This window comes from Panicum hallii, chromosome 2 (assembly GCF_002211085.1).
Source record: "Panicum hallii strain FIL2 chromosome 2, PHallii_v3.1, whole genome shotgun sequence".
Classification (NCBI taxonomy): Eukaryota; Viridiplantae; Streptophyta; class Magnoliopsida; order Poales; family Poaceae; genus Panicum; species Panicum hallii.
In genome coordinates, this window is record NC_038043.1 from 5,729,611 (window position 1) to 5,749,307 (window position 19,697).

Sequence of the window (19,697 nt, forward strand, 5' to 3'; positions counted from 1 at the left end):
AACAGAGCAGAGCAGAGCAGGGGGTTGGAGGTAGACGAAGGGACTGACTCATAATTTTCCAAAAATGCAGGGACTCTACTGTAAAGTCCAGCTAACTTTCAAACCATAGCTCAAATAAAAATGTGCCCAAAAGCAAAAGTGTAGAGTGCAACAAGATCTACAACTTTCCTTTAATGTTCAGTTACAAAAGAGCTAAGAATTTAAAAATAATATAAAACTTGGCAAAGAATCCCATTAAAAATTCTACACTGCACTTGCATCCTATAGGTAGTTTTACCTCTATTTGGGGTTAAAAGTAAGTTCTTAACTTTTCACTCAAAAACCATCATATGTTTCGATTTTTACTTCCCATTCTCACCCATTTAACACTAAAGGACCTATATTTTACAAAATTACACAAATACCCTTTTCCCTTTGCATTCAAATGTTAGCACACCTATACAAAATCAAACATACATACTTTCTACTAACATTTAATATGTTTTAATTTTAAGCACCTGGATGTCACAAGATCCGCTAATTTTGGATTAGATTCATCTCGCGAATTAGTCCATGAGTTTTGCAATTAATTTTATAATTAAAATTTATTTAATACTTCAAAATGATAAGATTCTCTTTTACGTGCCCTTATAAACCATGCACCGCATTATGCTGCGTCTGGCTAGAAAATGGGTAGAGAACTACAAAATCTTCTTTTTTTTGTCTCCCGTACGTTGAGGGCATCAAATAAAAAAAGAATTGGGGAACCCTGCACTTCTCTAGGCTCACAGTATCTGACAAAGTCGCCGCAGTGTCCTTGCGCAAACAAGTGTCTCGTGCAGTGAAGCCTCGTGGCGCTCGCGTCCATGGCTCCGTCTGCTTCCCACCACGTCGTCGCCCTCGCGCTCGTCCTCCTCGTGCCTCACCTGGCGGGCGCCGCCTCTAGCCCGGCGACGGCTGCCCACGTCGCCGAAGACCTCCTGGGCGCGGCGCGCGCCCCGGCGTTCGCCGCGTGGATGCGCGGCCTGCGGCGCCGCATCCACCGGCACCCGGAGCTGGCGTTCCAGGAGCACCGCACCAGCGAGCTCGTGCGCGCCGAGCTCGACGCGCTCGGCGTCCCCTACGCGTGGCCCGTCGCCCGGACAGGAGTCGTGGCCACCATCGCCGGCGGCGGCGGCGCCGGCCCCGTCGTCGCGCTCCGGGCAGACATGGACGCGCTACCCGTTCAGGTACGTCAGTGTTGGGCCCTGCTCGGCTGCTCCAAACCTTTCTTCCATTCGCTTGCCATGCGATTGCTCGCTTCAATCTTCATTTCAACTGGTAAAATTCAAACCTTTTATAGTTGTAAAACTAAAGTATTTTCTTCGTTGCTAAACGGTGAGCATTCATGCATAAATTCAAGAGTGGTAACAAAAAATTGAGGATGAAGTTTGAATTGGATGGTTGCTTTTATAATTGTCATTACCAGGAGGATATGTCATTGCTACTTGCTCCTATTTTTATCTGATAGAGAAAGCAAAGGTAGAGAGACAACAACAGTAGGCCATAGAGCCCCTGCGCCCTTTCTCTTGATGAATCAGATGTTCCATGTGAGCCACAACTTGGTTATCTTACTTTGTCTTGTGTTTTTCAACTCTCATAGACCCACTATGAAAGTTTTTTCATTGCGTATTTGCTTTACTGTGTCGTTCGTCGATATTCAGATATGTGGTAAGGCTTGAAGTTATTACTGAAAAAGAATCAGTGCACCAACCAAACAGGAAATCTTGCCTGGAGAGCACCTTTGAATTAAGTTTTGCAATCATCGAACCCAATTTAATTAAACAATCAAAATCAGGTGGTGGAGACTTTAGACAAATCCAACATAGCGTCCCTTGGGTGACATCGAATATGATGTAATACTAAGAATGAAAATGACATGGAACAAGAAACACAATATCTGAATCTTGTTTGGTGACATCTTGCACGGCATTGAGAGTCAGACCAATCAAATATGGTGTACACACTAAGAACGAAAACGACAGTAAAAGTTTTACACTGTACCCTAGCTTGAACATATCTTATTTGGATCTGCGCGTGCACGGAATCAATCGGTGATTGCACCGCAAGGGTTCTAGTATTGTCGTCGTTGCGCGGGTGTTTTCCTGACAATGATGCGGTCCTTTGGCAGGAAATGGTGGATTGGGAGCACAAGAGTCAGGAGGATGGAAAGATGCATGCTTGTGGGCATGATGCTCATGTCACCATGCTTCTTGGAGCCGCTAAGCTACTCCAATCTTGGAAGGACGACTTGAAGGTAACTCTGCAACTAACTTATTACCCAAAAACAATCTTAATTCCACAACAAAGAAATCCAAACTAAATCCTTGCTCAACATCGCAAGAACTCCATTTTTCGTGCAATGTTTGTAATGAGGCACTGAGTTGTCATGCACTCCTGTAAATTCAAATTATTGTTAGATGAGTTTGATCATTGTTGCGTCACAAATCATTTCACTTCAGCATAATTATAAACCATATACTGTATCTTTTGTTTCAAATAGTCAATTGAGAACGACAAGTCAAGGTGAATATCTGTGGCTCCTCATTACATACATCTTCAGGGTACTATCAAGCTTGTGTTCCAGCCAGCAGAAGAGGGGTTCGCTGGGGCCTACTTCGTTCTAAAAGAAGGTCTCCTGGACGATGTCTCGGCCATCTTCGCCTTGCATGTCATCCCGGATCTCCCGGTAGGCGTTGTGGCATCCCGGCCAGGACCACTCCTTTCAGCTGCAGCTCGGTTCGCTGCAGCATTCACCGGGAAAGGAGGGCACGCCGGTGGCCCTCACGACACCATTGATCCTGTGATTGCTGCGTCCTCCGCCATCCTCAGCCTCCAGCAACTTGTCTCCCGTGAAACCGATCCTCTTGAAGCTGCTGTATGCTATCAGACATTCAGTTGGATTAGCTCTGTAACTAATTTTTTTTTTTTGCTTGTGATTCTGAAGAATCTTAATCATCTGGTGGCTGACTTTCAGGTGGTGTCTGTCACATTGCTGAAAGGAGGTGAAGCTTACAATGTCATCCCGGAGTCGGTGACAATTGGTGGCACCTTCAGAAGCATGACCGATCAGGGTCTATCATATCTCATGAAGAGGGTCAAAGAGGTAAACAAGTATCTCAGTTCCTCGTATCTGAATTTCCCTTCCACACTGCTGTCAACTGACAAGCGACAACAACCTGATGCTTCTTTGGAAGATCATAGAGGCCCAAGCCACCGTGAACCGCTGCGCCGCCACCGTCGACTTCCTAGAGGAGGACCTCCGGCCGTACCCAACCACTGTCAACGATGAAAGGATGTATGCCCATGCCAAAGAAGTAGCCGAGGGCATGCTTGGAGAAGCCAATGTCAAGATTGCTCCCCAGACCATGGGTGGCGAGGACTTTGCGTTCTATGCGCAGAGAGCGGCGGGCGCCTTCTTCATGATCGGCGTCGGCAACGAGACCACCATGGAGAGGGTGCGCCCGGTGCACTCGCCGTACTTCGTCATGGACGAGGACGCTCTTCCGATTGGAGCTGCGTTCCATGCCGCCGTGGCAATTGAGTATCTGAACAAAAACCAGTGCGCCTCAACCTCAAAGTAAGAAGCTCTTTTAATTTGGTCAGCAAGGTGCTGCATGGATTCCTGAAATGGGAATGCAAATTCTCCTAGTTTGATACCAAACCATGTAGGTTTTGCAATGAAAAGAAAAGGAGCAAACCTTATATGTATGTAGTATATTGAAAGACTTGTTTGTCATAACTTTCTGGGTACCAAGCATGTGCAGTAATTTTTTTCTTTCAAAATTTGTATCATATTTTTACCTTTCCTCTTTATTTTTTTTGTGCGAAAAGATCAAGAGTGTTATCAGTTAATGGAGTTAAAATCCTCAGCATCTCGTAACCCTACACAACACAAACAATTGAGCTATCGACATGCGCGGCACGCTTAGTGTTTAAGCATAAGTGATCCGGTTGATGCATGCAAGTCAATACGGTGTTAACCATACATGTCTTGAATTCGAATCCAAACGGGCACGATTAAATAAAAAAATTGTAGTTTACTGTTATTTTTCACGTTTGAGGCTTGGGTCTGCAGAACAGAGATGGAAGCACTCTCCATTTCTAACATTGGTACCCTATGAAACTGTGAAATGAAATTCTGCATTGGGAGATTTTCTTTTCATTCATCAACTCAAATATATGGCATTTATGGAAGCCACACAAGAAAACCTTGGACTAAGAATGTCATTATGGTTTTTCGTTCATTAACCCAGAGCATCGTATCTCCAACAAAAAAGTTAGCTTATTACTAGCTATACGGTTGTTCATGTTATTAATGAATATCTCAATAGATAACCTGTCCAGTTCTGAAGCTATAGCACATTCCTCAAAACCATTATGGTCCACTTGTAATCCGGGAGTGAAATGCTAATGCGATTAGAGTCGTTATAGACTCACTACTAAATAGTAGATGCCTTTTATCTCTCTTCATTTGTTCCTTTTGCCATGTAAGCAAAAATATTTTGTGGATTCTTGTACCTACTCCGTACCTTATAGTACATGTTATTGTTAAAGGCGCACTCGAAGCATATCTTAGATAATGTGGCATTTTAAAAAAAATAATAAAAGGAAATTCTTTAAGTAGGATCGGTCTTAGCCTTTCGATAAGCTAAAGCCTAAAGATGATTCAAAGTCAACTTCAAGAGAATCATATATTTTGGGATTCGTTTGTTCGGTATCTAAACAAGTGAGATTTGGTTGTTTGGCCTGATTCTAAAGCTTGGTGTCTTTATCAAAGTCAAAGAAAAGTGGTTGCGAAGCTGGACACATCGGCTGCTACTCAGAAGGAAATGAATTAATAAGAGAAACTTCTGTTTCTAGGCCCTTTTATTTGACAGGTTTTGAAATTGATTTTTGAGAAGATAAATTGTATTTTATTTAGAAGCTAAAAACAGGTTTGGTTTTGTAGGATGCTATTTTGATAAGCTGGCTTCTATAGGGTGTAGGATTGGATTTTTAATTAATAAAAAACTCAACGAAAAGCTACTCTCATTGGAATCACAAATTATTGATGTGTTGAATAAAGTCCGACGAAGCATATTTTAAACTTTGGCTACCAATAAATCTTATAATTTTTGTTTTGATAAAATGGAAACAATACGCCTGTATGCTTAGGTTTGCCTTCAATATACTTCTGTAATCTTATAAATATATTAAATTTAAAAATGTATCTTTTAACAGAAAAGAGTGGTAACATTATTATTTTCTGTTACAGGGACCTATGATGTTCAAAATGCAAAATATTTTTTTGAAAAGGATGCAAAATATTTTCTTTTTGCAAAAAGGATGCAAAATATTTTTGACCGAAGGGAAAGTGGAAAAAATTGTTTGAGGCTTCGACGAGAAGGAAAAAGAAAAAAAAAAGCCTCTTGAGAGAGCGCTGAAAACAGCTCATTTGCCGGATGCGCTATCCAACTGATTGAAACAGAACAGGTTGCGCGTTCCAGCCGTCACTCGGAGGCGAACTGTTCTGTTTTCAGCCATGGCCTCGCCGCCGTCTCTCCTCGCGACGACTCCCCTCCTCCTCCTCCTCCTCCTCCTCCTCCTCGTCCTGTCGCCCCGCCTCCCGCCGCGCGCCGCGGCGTCGTCGTCGTCGTCGTCGTCGCCAGCTCTCGGAGGCGAACTCCTGGGCGCGGCCCGCGCGCCGAGTTTCGCCGCGTGGCTGCGCGGCGTGCGGCGGCGCATCCACGAGCGCCCCGAGCTGGCCTTCCAGGAGCACCGCACCAGCGAGCTCGTCCGCGCCGAGCTCGACGCGATCGGCGTGCCGTACGCGTGGCCCGTCGCGCAGACTGGCGTCGTGGCGACCATCGCCGGCGGTGGCGATGGGCCCGTCGTCGCGCTCCGGGCGGACATGGACGCGCTCCCCTTGCAGGTCCGTGCCCTTCTCGATCGGGAGTTGGATCGGTCATGCCTCTCGTATTGCTTTCCAACTGATTTCTTCGCACAAAGATAAAAATTTTCTTATCCTTTCATCTAGTGTACTTAGCTTCATTTTATTAGTTCATTATAATTTTTTTAGATGAAGGACAAACCGGATTAGATCATTACAAATTTTCCTAGTTTTTGCACAGTTCTATTTGGTTGCTACTTGACATTTTTTTTTTAATTTCAGTATCTCTGAACTCTGATCCCTCTTTCTGTAATTCTGTCTCATGACTTCAGATGCCTTGTGTTAATTAAATATATAATCCACCAATGACTTTGGCAATCGATCCAATTAGGTATACCAACCTAGAATCACACTTGCCATTATGTTAGGATACCTCTGCTTTGGATTCTATAGCTTGTCGAATCATATCATGGGCTTGTTACTTGACTTAATCAAAGCAGAGCCAGAGCTTTGTTAAACATGAGATGAACAGAGAGTAATTTGCTTTCATTTTCGTTCGTGAAATGAAACCGTTTACATGTTTAGTTTGGGGACAAGTTGGATGCAGTGGTATCAAGCAGCAATCCAATTCAAATGCTCTTGCTAGTTGCTAGATTAGTAACTCTACTGGTTTTTGCATGGCCAGTGAAAACTGTCTCTTTGCTAATGGTCTGTGATACATCTGGCAGGAATTGGTAGACTGGGAGCACAAGAGCAAGGAAAATGGAAAGATGCATGCTTGTGGGCATGACGCTCACACAACCATGCTTCTTGGAGCAGCTAAAGTACTTCACTCTCGGAAGGATGATTTGAAGGTATGACCAGAACTTGTGAGCTTGAATTGAAGTCCTCCATGCCCAAAAGAAAGAAAACGAGAAGAGGAATCATCAGCTACTCAAAACAGGTTCTGCCCAGTGACTTGATTATCTTGTTGTGGTTTGACTTTTTTTGTAGGGCACTGTGAAGCTCGTCTTCCAGCCAGCAGAAGAAGGTTACGGCGGGGCTTACCATGTTCTAAGAGAAGGTGTCCTAGACGATGTGTCGGCCATTTTCGGCTTGCATGTTGATCCAAGCCTTCCTGTGGGCGCCGTTGCGTCCAGACCAGGGCCGTTTCTTGCAGCATCAGGCAGATTTTTGGTGACGGTCACCGGGAAAGGCGGGCACGCTGCGGCGCCGCACGACGCTGTGGACCCCATTGTTGCGGCATCCTCTGCCATCGTCAGCCTTCAGCTGCTAGTTGCCCGGGAAATTGATCCCCTCCAGGCTGCAGTATGTGGACAGCTTACTGTGTTTGCATTATAACATCTTATGTCTCAACTTGTTCAGCACATATTCAGATGTTACTCTGACAATGGCATGACCTCCTCTTTGTTGCTTACCGTCAGGTGGTCTCAGTCACGTTCATGAAAGGAGGCCATGCTCACAATGTCATTCCTGAGTCAGTATCCTTCGGAGGCACGTTCAGGAGCTTGACGACAGAAGGCTTTTCGTATCTTAAGAAGAGGATCAAAGAGGTAAGCAATGAAACAAGCACTCTATTTCTCCATTTCACCTGAAACCAGGGGCATCACTCTGTAGTCTGTAGTGGGGATCAATAAAAATTTTCATTCCTCTGATGCACTTATAACTGCAAATGGTAACTTTTTACTTCTTTCAAAGATCATAGAAGCGCATGCCACTGTCCACCGCTGCGCCGCCACTGTCGACTTCATGGAGGACAAGCTCCAGGCATATCCAGCAACTGTAAACGACGAAGGGATGTACCACCATGCCAGAGAAGTTGCAGAGACCATGCTCGGGGAGGGCAATGTGAGGAGAGGCCCCCCATTAATGGGCGCCGAGGACTTCGCCTTCTACGCGCAGAGATTTGCGGGGGCGTTCTTCATGATCGGAGTCCGCAACAAGACCATGGAGGCGATGCATCCCCTGCACTCCCCTCACTTTGTGATCGATGAGGATGTGCTGCCGGTAGGAGCTGCCATCCACGCTGCCGTGGCGATCGAGTACCTGAATAAACACGCAGCCCCGGCAGAGTGAACTGAACTTAGAAATGTGATTCTGTTGCTTCATTACTTGTACACAGATTAGGATACTGAAGGTCAAGTTGTAGTTTCGCCTTTGTATTCTTTTCATACTTCGGTTGCCTCTGGATTTCTGCGCGGTTTCTGGAGATGGAATTAAATGAACATTTAAATATTTGGAGTTCTCTCATCCTGGTGTTTTGTTGGCTGTTCGATGCATGTAACAAGAACATTTAGAATAAGTTTGTTTTTTTTAAAAAAATGTTTGTTCCTTGGATCAGAAATGATAGATCAATCTTCGGTCGACATCTTTATTATTTGACCAAATCAAACAAGCTAGACACGGAAGCAAACACGCCACACAAACAAGACACCCGAGAGGGGATCGGAGGATCCCCTAACTCAGTTCGTTGTACATCAGAGAAGTGTCAAACGAAAGCAAGCCAAATCGGAAACAGCAAGCCGGCCGACCGATCAAGAAGCAGCTGCTGCTTCATTCAGAGTTCAGAGGGGCGCACGTAGACGCCGATGGCATCGAGGTAGATCCCGCTGCGCGCGAAGAAGCCCACGACGCCGCTGCCAGGCTGCACGGGGACGGCGAACGGGGTCCCCTTCTCCTCCCCCCACGGCCCGTGGGTCCCGAGGTTGGTGACGAACTTGATCGAGGTTACCACGGCGGCGATGCCGCCGAAGCCGGCGACTGTCCCGGACAGTTGGGTGACGACCTCGGACTCGCCGAGCTGGACCTGCACGGTCGTCGGACTCGGTGAGGATGATGAGGAGATCGAACACTATTCCACAGTAACTAATTATCCACTGCTGCTAGATTGTTAACTGCATACCGTGTGAGGCTGCCCACCGGAGCCGCCCCAGGGACCGGCGGCGTGCTTCTGGCCGGCGTGGTCGACGTAGGAGAAGGCGATGGCGGCGACGACGCCCGGGCCGCTGCGGACGGTGATGCTCTCCAGACGCTTGGGCGCCTCGGTGATGTCCATAGGGTTCCCTCCGCTCCCACCCCATGTCCCAATCTTCGTGACAGGGTGCTGCACCCTTGTCCCTTTGAGCAGTGGGCAGAAGGCACGGATAGCGAGCTCTATGATGTTGCCGTCGCTTCTCTGCTCATGGAACTTCTTGGTGATGACGCCGGTCGCCATGGCAAACTGGCCGGTGCCCCCAACGATCGCCCACTCCCCAGCTTCGACGGTGATCCCCATCACCTGAAGTGTGGACCCACTAAACCCTTCGTTCTCGAAGACGAGGCTGAAGGAGTTGAGCCAGTTCCCGGCCTGGATGTGTAGGCCCTGCGCGCGGGCGACGACCTTGGCGTCCGGCCCTGGCCCGTCGCACACCGTCCAGTTGTTGACGGCAGTGGCGCCAATCGGCCCCTTGCCGTCTATGATCAGGGCCTGGTTGGCCTTGGGGCCCAGGGGCGTGTGGAACAGGTACAGGCCCTGGAAGCTGAGCTCGCTGCACTCGGTGGGCGCGGCGCTGGGAGTGACTTGGAGTCGGAGGCTGGATGGGTTGGTCGCCATGGGTCTAGGCTCGAAGAGATCAGCAGTGCTAAGAGCTAGCTAGCTGCAGGTGTTAGTGGCGCTCGAGACTCGATCAGGAGGAGTTCTTGTGTGCTGTGTGTGGAGCTGGGGAGGGAGGGGCTCTATTTATAGGACGTTGTCAGGGGGCAGGCTCAAGGACTCCACGGTGGGTACGGTGTGGAGAATGAATCTGGAGATCCACAAGCATGCGATGGTAATCTATTCTGTCTCGTGCAGCACGGGTTCCTAAGAGCTCACCAAGTTGACGATATGAGTAATGCATGTACAAAGATCATCGATCTCACTCTTAGAGGAAGCTGCTGGATCGGATCTTAGGCAGGATTAGATATCGACGATCTATCTAGAAGTAAAAGAAGAGGACCCAATCTGGAACACCACAGTAATTAATAGATAAGCTTATAGCTAGACAAATCCAGCCTCAACGATCGATGAGTAACGTGCGCATGGGCAAGCTTATTAGTGGGCATCGGCCAACAGTTTCGTTTCTCTTAAAGATCAAAGCCATCATCACTGCTAAATTGATCAGCAAATAGATCAGTAATTCGGAGCACTGAGGGTGACGGTGTTGATCACTGAAGCATCGCTATACCAGGAGGAGAAACCAAATTAAGGGAGTTAAATTTCCCATCGTCAGCAAGTGCACTAGGGATGCAAATCATAAATATTTAAATATTTTAGTTATTGGATCGATCTAGTAAGTTAATAAAGTAGAATGTTATTTCACGTAATTAATTTAGGAGAAGAAATAAACTACAGTGGTGCTATCATAATTAATTAATTAGTTGATCTAGAAAATACTATCGAGTACTTACTTGCGTCCATAGAGATGGCAATGGTACCCGAAATCCGATGAATTTTTACTTTATTAGGGCATGAGTTTGGGTTAATTTTAGATCCGTGGGTTTGTTAATGGGCAAAAAGTTCTACCCATTAATTTAGGAGCACGGGTTTCCCTGTTAGAAAACGGACCCTTAGTACGGTTGGAAACCAGCCTTGGTCTTCAACTGGTAGTAGGGAATGGAGACTGAAAGTCTCGATCTTGGACACCGGGTATTTTACTCGGAGCCTAAGGCCAACCGGTACCAAAGGGAAGCGGTCCCTTTGGTACTGGTTGGTCTTTCCAACCAGTACCAAATAGTTTTCCCCATTGTTCCCAAATCCTGTTTTATTTTAATTATTTATTGCTGTTTATTCTTACAGAATTGCTACGCGCACCCGAGCTATACACTACTATACGTTTATTATTCGCATTGAAGTTGAAATAATGTATGAAAATAACTTAATATCACTGCCAATCATATAATTAAGTTATTTAGAGATAATAATATTTTCAATTATACAAATATCACGATTACAAGTACTAAGCCCCTCACGACGTCGATGCGGATACTCTATTAATATTGCCGTCGTGGTAGAACTCGCCTTTAGGATCCAGGATCTCCTTCATAATAAATCCTGTGAGCTACTATGACACGGATGTGATCCTATCCACATGGAGAACTTTCTCCTTGATTCACATCATCTATCATTTTGAGAAAATAAAGCTCGATATATTAATCCATCGCGTCAACATAATTAGAAACATATTTATGAACCCATAATTAGATATATCCTTCCAATAGAAAATTTGAGTGATAATTTTGGCTAGGACGAACAGTTCATCTCGATAGCTAAGCTCTTTGAGATCTACGGTTGTCATTTTGTACGCAATCAATATCGATGCCTTTTCTAGTCAGTTGCACCCATTTGCAACGAAATAGAGAAATCTTCAAAGACCCATATTCGAGTTTCGAGATCTCCTCAATGTAACCAATATGAGTTGCTTTGGCCATTAGTATCTATAGCATCTATATAGACATTACTATTTTGATTGGTGTTCTTTTTGTCTAGGATCTTGTGTAAAATGTGTATCCATTAATTTCATATTCTTGGTTCACCAAAATTGTATTGGATGGACCCCTGGCCAACCAGGCAAGTTGTTCATAAATGTCTTCGTTGACCATAAGTTCCATGCGCAACTAGGTGGAAAAAGTATCGATGTGATGCTTTGTAATTCAGGTTTCAGACTTCCAAGGATACTTCTTCGTACAAGCTGCTTTGTGCTCCTCGATGTACAGAGCCACCAAGGCTGACTGTTGTAGAACTGTGAAATGTGTTTTGCTCAACGAAGCATAATCGTTGGCATTTATTGATTTCTTTTCTAGTGTGCTCTTTCCAATCGACCTTCCCTCATACCGTGCTACTGGAACCCTAATCAGGCAAAGTTCATCCACATAGTCAACACAAAACTCAATGACCTCCTCTATCACATAACCCTTGGCAATGCTTCCTTCTAGACGAGCACGGTTATGAACATATTTCTTTAGGATTGCAAAGAATCGTTCAAAAGAAAATATATTATGGAGGAAGACATGCCTGAGAATACCGATTTCTTTGACAAAGTGAACCAAGAGATGCACCATAATATTGAAAAATGATAGAGGAAGTATAATCTCAAGGCTAACTATACTTTGGACAACATCCTCCCGTTGCTTCAGTAGACTCGTTGTATCGATCGCCTTCTGTGAAATTGCGTTGAGGAATGCACATAGCTTTATGATTGTTGCTCGAACATTACCTGGTTGAATACCTCTCAATGCAACTGGAAGTAATTGCGTCATCAGCACGTGATAGTCATAGGACCTTACGTGTGCGAATTTCTTCTCTTTCATATTTAGTAGCCTCTTTATATTCGAAGAGTAGCCTGACAGGAGCTTGATACTATTCAAACATTCAAACATACTTTCCTTCTCTTGCTTGCTTAGAGTATAGCAGGCAGGATCTAAGTAATGGCGTCTTTTATCCCTCTTCTCTGGATATGGAGCGGCTGGATATGGAGCGGCTCTCTGTTTCATACGTTGCAGGTCTTGCCATGCTTCCAGTGTATATTTTGGCTTACCATACATACCAAGAAAGCCTAGCAGGTTCACACAAAGCTTCTTGGTGAGGTGCATCATGTCAATTGCGTTGCGGACCTCTAAGACTTCCCAATAAGATAAATCCCAAATATACTCATTTCTTCCACATAGGTGCATGTCCATCAACACTGGGCACTAATATGCTATCAAGTCCCTTTCCGAAGACTACTTTTATATCTTTGACCACTTCAAATACCATTTCCCCACAAATGCGCCTAGGCTTCGTATGATGATCTGCCTTTCCACCATAATGAGCATGCTTATTTTTTAATGGATGCTTGACAGGAAGAAATCGATGATGGCCTAGGTATACAATCTTCCTACAGTGCTTAAGATACATGCTGTCAGTTTCATCTAAACAATGGGTGCATGCCCTATAACCCTTATTGTAGTGTTCGGACAGGTTGCTAAGTGCATACCAGTCATTGATGGTTACTAAAAGCAATGCATGTAGGTTAAAATGTTCCTCTGCGTGCGCATCCCACACACAATCCCCTCCTCTTTCCATAGCAAAAGAAGATCATCAACTAGCGATTTCAGATACACATCAATATCGTTATCAGGTTGCTTCGGTCCGAGGATAAGCACCGGCATCATAATAAACTTTTGCTTCATACACAGACAAGGAGGAAGATTGTATATACAAAGTGTTACAGGCTAAGTACTATGACCACTGCTCTGTTTACCGAAAGGATTCATGCCATCCATACTTAATTCAAACCTTACATTCCTTGCATCATCCGCAAAAGTTGGGAATGTTCTGTCCGCCTTTCTCCACTAGGACCCATTAGCGGGGTATCTCAACCTATTATCTTGCTTTCTCGTTTCTTTGTTCCATCACATCAATTTTGCATTGGTTTTATTCATAAACAGACATTTCAAACATGGTACTATAGGAAAATACCATATCATCTTGGCAGGCACTCTCTACTTGGTACGCATCCCCTCAACGTCGCCTAGATCATCTTTAGGATCTTATACCAACATGCTTTGCAAACCGGATATGCATCCTAATTTTCATACTTCTCACCATGATAGAGGATGCAGTCATTAGTACATGCATGTATTTGTTGTGCTTCCAATCCTAAAGGACAAACAACGCGCCTTGCCTCGTCGAATCCCTTATCAGACAAGCTGTTTGATGCCTTCCATTACAAATTCCAACGTGGTACCCAACTTTTTGTGTCCTTGTTTGCAATCTGGGTACAACAATATTCTATAGTCCTCCAACATATGCTTCAAATCCCTAGATTCCTTTTCAGTTTCGCAGACTTCCTCTGCTTCGCACAACATCACACCAAGATCATCTTCTACAACCTGTGCTTCAGCATTTTCTTTAGACTCACCTATTGTAGTACCTTTAAAGAAGGCACCATAATCTTCCACAAAGTCAGGAATAGCCTCCTCCTCTTCTTCGTCATTCTTCAGCATAATCCTTCTTTCTCCATGCTCGGTCCAAATATTGTACTTGGACATGAAACCATTTTGGAATAAGTGATTGTGAATGGTTCTTGTTGAGGAGTAATCCTTCTCGTTCTTACAGATTCGGCATGGACAACGAACAAAAGAGGATAACGAACGAAAGAAACCATCGTACTTGTATTTCTTGGATGCATCGATGAATTCATGCACACCATTAATAAAATCCATTGAATATCAGCGTTATACATCCATTGCCGACTCATCTGAAAAAATAAAGAGAATCTACTCATTTGAAAAAATAAAGAGAATCTATTAATTGCTTATGTTCAAATGGATAGATTTCACTACAATTATCTAACAAATGCAAAAATATAAATAAATTCTTATAATTACAATAAATATAATCAGATTATTAGACTATCAAAATAATTCTTTCAGAATCTCTACTCCTAAAAGATCAATTGGCGGATAATTTTTTTGTGCAACCTTTGCCCCTGCCCCTTGTCATTCTGCCGCGGTCAACATGCAGCCGTCGGATGATTTTTACAGGTGCAGGAACGGCAGCCCCGTATCAAGCGCGCCTTGCGAACCCTCTCGAGCCTCTCGTCATTCTGCCGCCATTCTGCCGCGCGGCAGCTGGATCCGTCCGATCGTTGGTTCAAGCGCAGCAACGGCAGACCGCAACAATCGCAAACTCCCCCAACGTCGCCCCCCATCCGCCCCGCACTCGGCATCCCGGCCAAATCTGCGTGCATTCAGGAATACAAAATTAAACTCTAAACAGCACCGCTGCCGCCGGCTGACTACGCCGCTGCCACCGGCCTGCCCAAAAACAAGCACCGCCGTCCGTCGACGTCGCTGCCGCCGGCCTGCCTAAAAACAAGCACCGCCGGCCGTCGACGCCGCTGCCGCCGGCCTTCGACATTGCTGCAAACACCGACCCGTTCACGTAGGGGAGGTCTGCAACCATCGCTGGAAACCAATGCTGCACGCGGAAGCGAGGTAAGATCGATCACCATACCCTAAGCGCTGGTGGTGTGCGGTTTCCCGGGGACCAACGCTGCCGCCGGCTGTCGACGCCGCTACCACCGGCCTGCCCAAAAACAAGCACCGCCGTCCGTCGACGACGCTGCCGCCGGCCTGCCCAGAAACAAGCACCGCCGTCCGTCGACACCGCTGCCGCCGGCCTGCCCAAAAACAAGCACCGCCGGCCGTTGACGCCGCTGCCGCCGGCCAGCCCAAAAACAAGCACCGCCGGCCGTCGACGTTGCTGCAAACACCGACCCGTTCACGTAGGGGAGGTCTGCAACCATCGCTGGGGACCAACGCTGCACGCGGAAGCGAGGTAAGATCGATCACCAGACCCTAAGCGCTGGTGGTGTGCGGTTTCCCGCAGGTTTCTGCGACGACCTGATTGTTTTTTCGCTTGTCGCACCGCTGCAAATTCCGTTTCTTTTTTCTTTCTCGTGTTGCGTTGATTGTGATTAGCTTGGTGCCAGCGTTGATCAATTTTGCAGTGTAATTCGAGGTGGTTACTGATTAATTGTTTTTTCTTCGAATCTAACACGGTTTACCGTGGCTGCCGGCTGAATGTGGCTTTTACGGTTTGGCCAGTTAATTGCTGGCCTCAGCGGGGGAATTGAGGAATTCGGGTAACATGCTAGCTCTATCTGGTTTGAATGTGAACCAGTTCGTGGTTACTTACACAATTCTTGAATGGCATTACTGCTTTACAGCGCTTTCTTGTACCCCTTTGGTGAACTAGGAAGCTTGTAGTGCTAGATTTAACATGTCACTGGAGTATCTCTGCCGCAACACCTAGGGTCCTGTTACTTGGAAGATGTTAGCTGGTGATTGGTGGTAGCCTAGGTTTCTGAGACAGATTAAGCAGTTCAGTTAAATTGCAGGAACCACTAGCCACTATCCTTAATGCACGAGTCCAAAAAATAATCTACATTTTAGAACTACTATGTAGAAGTTTGTTTGTGGATATCAGTGAGTCTGAAAATACAATGTGTTGTGCATGCTTTGTGTGTTGCTAAAAAAATTTTATCGCACCCGCAGCACCTTCTAAATTTGCTAATTACGTGCACTATGTTGTGATAAGCTCTGTAAATGGAACCGCTGCGTTGTACAACACAGAGAGATCACTTTTTGCAATCGAGGGATGTCATGGTGAAGCGTTCTGTTATGGTTTTGTTAATGCCTTAAAACTCAGGTATTACGTTATTGGTGATTTTTCCATAGTTCTATTTTGTTTGAATTTGCAGTATACAGCTAACACGTGTAGTAATCTTGCTCTGATAAGTGGCTTCTGTTGGCAATGGAAATAATTCTGATTGATTTAGCTATACTAGCCAATGGAAACTTTTTCTGAACATTACTATAATAGCCATTTGGCTGGAGAGATATCGATATATTTTCAGCACTCATTGAACTGTTGTAACAGCACTCTGGCTTCTTTCAATAATGATCTCTGTGTCTGTGATATTGGACCGTTATTCTTTATTAAATTCGTTATTGGTGATCTTAAAATGCTAAGTTCATTTATGTTTCTCTTGTGTTCGTATCTCCATGCAGACATGATGGATGCTTGTGTCCGTTGGCACAGGTTTGCTTGAGAATCCCCACCGCCGGAGACACAACTACCAGCTACAAGTTTATTTCTAATTTTCGTACTATACATGTTTATATCTATATGGGAGAGTCTACTATACTTTTATATCTATACAGTTCGAGATGCAAAGATCTAGTACTGTGCTTGACCATGATCATAATTTGCTGGGCACACTGGAGACCCAATAATTAATCATGTTCATGTATCTCTTTGTTGCAAGTGTCCATATGTTTGTACTATCCCAGGGTGTGTTGTAATTGATGTGTTTATATTTGAGCACTTCTATTTATCTTGTATATTGATGTGTTTATTCATGAAAAATATTTTATTACTCGTAGCAATTCTATTCTCAACGCTATTGAAATCTGTAAGTAAGTGTGAAAGTATTTTGCTTCGTTTCACATTATTATTGTCCGGTGTTTGACGTGTAATGCACTTTCTTATATTGAATATTTACGTGCGATCTATTTGAGCGTGTCTTATCTTTGCCACCAATAGCAATGCACGGGCACCCCACCTAGTGCAAATTACAACTAAAGTTGAATATATAATTTAAAATAAAATTAAAATATAATTAAACGATTAGAACTAATAAGTTATTTGAATTATTTTGACACTCTTCAGCTTGTTTTCAACCCGCATCTCCACAAATTAACATTCAGAAGTGGTTGACACTTCAACGATAAAGGACAACTATTTTTGAATGTGTTTGTGTGCTCCTTTCACCATAGTCTTCTTTCCACAAGGTTATGTTGGAAGAAACACAGAGACACATTCGGAAAAAAATCCCATATATATACATCATTAGGGTGTCAAAATAATTTATTCAGAATACATAACTAAAACTAAAATTGAATACATAATTCAAACTAAAATTTAAATATAGTTCAATAGAATTATTTTGGACACTCTTCAGTTAGTTTTCAATCCGCATCTCCACAAATTGACTTTCAAAGATGGTTGATTATTGTTTCTGAAAAAATTTCTATGGCTCCTCCAATACAGCCTTGGAAATATTTAAATCTTCCAGGCTCACACTAATTTCATCAGCAATGTGGCTGCAGCACATTCATAAATTGCATGGCTTTCCTTGGACCCTTCTCAAAAAGAACAGAGGACACCAAATCAGTGAACGAGCCATGAACATAATCTTGGAGAAGATCCAACTTTATAGCATCATTTGCAAAGTTGAATCTTAACAAAGATTGTGTTCATGACGATTTGTTCTAAGATTTGGTGTGCTCTATTCTTTTTGAGAAGGGTCCAAGGGAGGTCATGCAATTTCTGAATATGGTGCAACCATATTGCTGATGGATTTTTTACTTATCGATAATTTTAGTATGAACCTGAAAAATTTTAATATTTCTAAGGATATATTGAAGGAGGCATGAAATTTTTTCAGAAACAGATCCTTATATACATCATTAGAGTGTCCATACAATTTATTACAGAATAAATAATTAAAACTAAAATTACTATGTAAATCACATGCTAACTATAGCTAACTAAAATAATTATCACAAGTATAATAATTATTATAACAATTACAAACTAAATCAATTGCTAACTACATCTTAAAAAGTAAGTATCACATATATAACAATTAAAATCACTTGATAACGACATCTAAAAAGTATTATCACACATATAAAACAATAATAAACTAAATCAATTGCTGACCATATTAAAAAATAATTAACACATATATAAACAATGCTAACCTTTGTTTGCAAAAAAATTGCAAAAATTCTCTTCCCTCACTCGGCTGCCATGAACGGTGCTGAGTTCATGGAGCTCGGGAAGGGGAGGGGGTGGGTATATATAAGCGATGATATTAGTAGGTCATGGCATGACATGCCATGATCCGGTACTAATGCCTTTAGAGGTATTAGCACCGGACCGTGGCACAATCCCGTGCTAATGTCTATTCCATTAGCACCGGGTCATACCAGGATCCGGAGCTTGTGGCCTCGAGAAGCCTATGGTACCGGGTCGCGGCACGACCCGGTGCCTATGCTGGATCATTAGCACCAGGTGATGCCACGATCCGGTGCCAAAAGCCCTCTGTGGGCACTCGCCGCTGTAGTCGGTACTTATTCTCGCATCAGTACTGATTGCAGCAGCAGGTGATATTTAGGACTGGATCTATGGCTCGTTTTCTAGTAGTGTTTGTTCCTATAGTATCCAAATGTATCCAAATGTGTAAATCCATGGATTTTCTAAACGCAATCCAACCTAGTGCATATTACCATTTTATTATGAACTTGTAACAAATTTGATGTTAATACCATTACCATTTGAAGTACTAAACTTTTTACCTAATTTTGTTCTCTCTAGTATATTTGTACAATAAATTATAAATTTATTCTTCATTCTATATTTATGTAAATTATGACTCATTACTTAGATAATAAATATTTTGTCTTTCTTAGTTGTATAAATTGAAGCATAGTTGATAATAAAAAAAATATGCACGTATTGATTATTGACAAGTTTCTATCACAATAAAGGTGTAACCAATGCAAAGAGAGCTGACGCGAGCTTTAATCTTACACACGAGCAGGACAATAAGAATCGATCCTAATCATGCTTAGCATACGGTCCTAAAAGAGGCCACTATCCCTGCTAATTCTGTGGAACCTCGAGAACAGGTGCAGCTTTTCTTTTTCTTTTTAAAAAACATGGTACATGCGCAGAGGCATGCACGCAAACTCACCCGTATATTACATGCATATTAATCTTCGAGAACCATAACTACCGGTTTTTTAAAACACAGTACAAACGGCCATAAATATACAGATATATTCATCCCTATGAATACACGCACGTAATCCTACCTCTACGAGCCACTATAAAAGACAGAACCTGCAGATTCTCAAAATTAACAAAATCACCGTAGACGTCTACGCCTTTCTGTTGACGGACACATCACCTACAACCGAAAGAAAAAACGCCCGCACTACTGCTTTAACAAAGACTATAACTAGTGTTTTTTTTAACTAGGAGCGATGTTCGTAGACGTAATTTTAGAGCATATTTTCCCACGAGAAGCATATTTTTATATGATCACCTACAATTTATATGGCAAACTGCCCAAATCAAATCTATTTGAAACATGCCATGAATTGAAGCATCGGCCTAGCATAACTGATTTAATCCCAAACTCCACCAGCACAATTTTAACAGGATCAAGTCACG

At 43.6% G+C, this 19,697-nt stretch overlaps 3 protein-coding genes across 3 annotated transcripts; 2 read left to right on the forward strand and 1 right to left on the reverse strand.

Moving 5' to 3' along the window:
• The first annotated feature begins 739 nt into the window (after positions 1–739).
• Positions 740–3,815, forward strand: LOC112881623 (IAA-amino acid hydrolase ILR1-like 8). The gene is made up of 5 exons (XM_025946404.1): positions 740–1,208; positions 2,150–2,275; positions 2,582–2,896; positions 2,996–3,124; positions 3,216–3,815. The coding sequence occupies exons 1-5, from the start codon at positions 846–848 to the stop codon at positions 3,600–3,602; spliced, it is 1,320 nt and encodes a 439-aa protein (XP_025802189.1). The 5' UTR covers positions 740–845; the 3' UTR covers positions 3,603–3,815.
• Positions 3,816–5,480: 1,665 nt separating this feature from the next.
• LOC112881410 (IAA-amino acid hydrolase ILR1-like 7) lies at positions 5,481–8,140 on the forward strand. The gene is made up of 5 exons (XM_025946071.1): positions 5,481–5,932; positions 6,619–6,744; positions 6,884–7,198; positions 7,315–7,443; positions 7,589–8,140. Exons 1-5 carry the CDS (start codon positions 5,543–5,545, stop codon positions 7,964–7,966), a joined length of 1,338 nt encoding a protein of 445 aa, XP_025801856.1. The 5' UTR covers positions 5,481–5,542; the 3' UTR covers positions 7,967–8,140.
• Positions 8,141–8,234: 94 nt separating this feature from the next.
• LOC112882236 lies at positions 8,235–9,566 on the reverse strand. The gene is made up of 2 exons (XM_025947249.1): positions 8,793–9,566; positions 8,235–8,696 (listed from the first exon to the last, which is right to left on the reverse strand). Exons 1-2 carry the CDS (start codon positions 9,480–9,482, stop codon positions 8,448–8,450), a joined length of 939 nt encoding a protein of 312 aa, XP_025803034.1. The 5' UTR covers positions 9,483–9,566; the 3' UTR covers positions 8,235–8,447.
• Between the last annotated feature and the right edge of the window lie 10,131 nt (positions 9,567–19,697).